Below are 2,645 nucleotides of genomic sequence, written 5' to 3'. Positions count from 1 at the left end.
ATCCCTCTGAGAAAGAGAGTAGCCCTTCCACTAGGGAAAAGGGCTAAACTGAGGCTCAGGGAAGCCCGTTGACTTGCCCGTGTCACACGATGGGTCAGTGGTGGGGTAGGACCACTGCTTCTCCAGTCACTGCTTCTTGAGTGACCCTGCAGCCCCATCAGGTCTGGGGATGGTTTGATTCTTGGTTTTGAAGGAGTTTGTGATTAGTACTCGAGACTTTCTTTTCCAAGCTGCAAAGACTTCCCTTAACACTTTAAGGTTTTTGAATTTTTCACAAGCCACCTACCACGTGTGCTATTATTATTTTTTTTTCTGTAAATGGACTCACTTTTTTTTTTTTTTACTTTAAAAATCATATGGAGATAAACTTTTCTGTCACTACCATAGTAGAAAACCAGGATCACTTGCTATAAATAGAAGGCAACTGGAAAAATAAACACAGTGAGAATAAAAAAAAAAAAAAAAAGACCAACAGTTGCCATTGAATTGACTCTGCCTCATGACAATCCCATGCATGTCGGAGTAGAACTGTGCACCACAGGGTTTTCAATGGCTGATTTTTCCAGAAGCAGATTGCCAGGTCTTTCTTCTGAGAGGCCTCTGGGTGGACTCGAATCTTGAACCTTTTGGTTAGCAGCTGAGCACATTAACCTTTTGCCCCACCCAGGGACTCCGCAATGAGAATACCACCACGTTATTAAATTCTAGTTGGATACAGCTATTTTCAAGGCTGAGAGAGGGTGTCTACTCTCTTTGTTTTAAAAAGGGGGCAGGGGAGATTAGCACGTGTTGGAAAGACGGTAAACTACCACTCTACTAAATTGAGACTTTCTCCTCCTTGAAAGAGAATTGAAAGGGGAGTAACTTTCTCCCTGGTTATTCTAAGTTACTGAATATTTTGTGTTTGGGTCCCACCTCACTTCATCTCTTAAGACTCGAGCATGGTGGAGGCTGGGATGTCCTATGCCCCCCAGCCTTCCTGGCTTACCTGGCCCAGGTAAAAGCTGTCAGTGGAAAAGCCATCGAGGCTCTTCCCTGAAAGAAGAGAAGGGAACCTGTGCCCTGGGGACCTGTGATGAGGCTGGTGTGGGGGCTGGCGTGAAAGAAGGGAGGGACCCCCTTCATCCTCAGGAGGACAGAATGATGGCTTCCTTTTTGGTTCCGTCTATTTGTGGGTGGTCATATGCAGCTCCCCACCATCACTATTGGAGCAGAATTGGGAGGTAGGGCCTCCAGGAGGGTGGGGGAGCCGAGAGACATCCACTCTGTGCCTGCCTGCATGTTAGCTAATCATGTCCTTTTGGGTTGGCTTCCTGGCTATTTCTGTAGAGGAAGGTTTGCTATTCTCCTGAAGTGTGGCTGCATTGGATAGCATGACTATCTATCCGCCCGCTCTGATTCATAACAGCATACGGTGCAAATCACATCGAAATGCTAAACTTTCCCATTTATTTGGTGTTGGTTGGCCAGGAGGCAACCAGCAGCCCTGAAAATAGCAGCACCTTGTTAGCAAGTCAGCTCCCTGCCCAGGATGGTAAGTGGAGAGGTGCAAGGCTGTGTGTGCGTGTGTGTGCGTGTGTGTGTCCCCCCCCGCCCTTTCTTGTTCTTTTTCGAGTTGCTGGAATATTGCTAAACTGGTCTTGTCTCTCTCTTTTTGTAACCTCCCCACCCCCTATGCTCCTTGGCTTCAACATGGATCTCAAAAAGGGCAGTTGGAACCATTAAACGAGGTGGGTGAATCTGATGTGTGCTGGGTCTGGTTGCTAATCAGCACGTGCTTGCCTTTCATGTGGGATTCTTAGCTGGGGCTGTGGGATCCTGCCTAGCAAACAATAACCAGGTGCTCTGATGGCACACTTTCCACGCCTTTCTACTGAGTGGGGATCCCGGTGAATAGACTAATTGACGAGATAGGTTTCCCTCCCCACCCCTAGGTATTCCCTGTATCTGTTTGCTTTCAAGTCACTGGGATTATTTTAAAAAAATTTTTTTTTTCTTTGCTTTCAAGAAGACAGAGTAATATTCATTTTGTTTCGAGAACATATTGTCTACCCCTCATGATGTAGAAACTGCCCACGTGTCAAGAAAGCCACGCACATAAACTATAAAATAAAATACCTGCAAATGTTTTGCTTGCTATATTAATGGCTCCAGCGAGTTGGTGTTTGCCATTTCTGTGCCTGCAGTTGGTAAACAGAAACGGAAAACACTTTGTTCTAAGTGTTCAGCCAGGGAGACAGACAGACCTTCTGAATGTCGTTTCTCACCAGGAATCGGCCGTTTGTAATTTCGGGTGTTGCTTTCTTCTTCCTCCTATCCACCCTTTCTACCCCTTTGCCCCTCCTCTGCCGCCCCCTCCCCCGCCCGCCAATGGCCTCAGGGTTTTCTTTCTAGAATCTCCGACCTACTGCTGTGTAGATGGACTTGCCGCCACTGCTGTCAAAAGTGTTATGAGTCCAGCTGCTGCCAGTCGAGTGAGGATGAGGTTGAAATCCTGGGACCTTTTCCTGCCCAGACTCCACCCTGGCTGTGAGTAACACTGCGCTGAACTTCTTGAACTCAGTCTTGAGACTTTTCTTTTCTCTTCTCTGGAGAGGGGGTCAGGGCCACAGGAAGGGAGGGTTTAGGAGAAATGAATGAAATGA

The 2,645-nt window shown here is 47.1% G+C and overlaps 1 protein-coding gene across 2 annotated transcripts in view; it reads left to right on the top strand.

Annotated features, from left to right (window-relative positions):
• Positions 1–2,645, top strand: part of SYT17 (synaptotagmin 17) — a 97,260-nt gene that overhangs the window by 3,458 nt on the left and 91,157 nt on the right. The window contains exons 1-3 of one of the 2 annotated variants that reach the window (XM_004373296.1): positions 1,285–1,534; positions 1,713–1,730; positions 2,381–2,529. In XM_004373296.1, the coding sequence (XP_004373353.1) occupies positions 1,532–1,534; positions 1,713–1,730; positions 2,381–2,529 (170 nt within the window). In that variant the 5' untranslated portion in view covers positions 1,285–1,531. Of the gene's footprint in view, positions 1–1,284; positions 1,535–1,712; positions 1,731–2,380; positions 2,530–2,645 lie in introns of those variants that run through there. The other variant, XM_004373295.2, reaches the window with a different exon arrangement.

This window comes from Trichechus manatus, unplaced genomic scaffold, assembly GCF_000243295.1.
Source record: "Trichechus manatus latirostris isolate Lorelei unplaced genomic scaffold, TriManLat1.0 scaffold00024, whole genome shotgun sequence".
Lineage (NCBI taxonomy): Eukaryota > Metazoa > Chordata > Mammalia > Sirenia > Trichechidae > Trichechus > Trichechus manatus.
The sequence above is the reverse complement of the archived record's forward strand: the minus strand, read 5'-3'. Positions and strand labels throughout refer to the sequence as shown.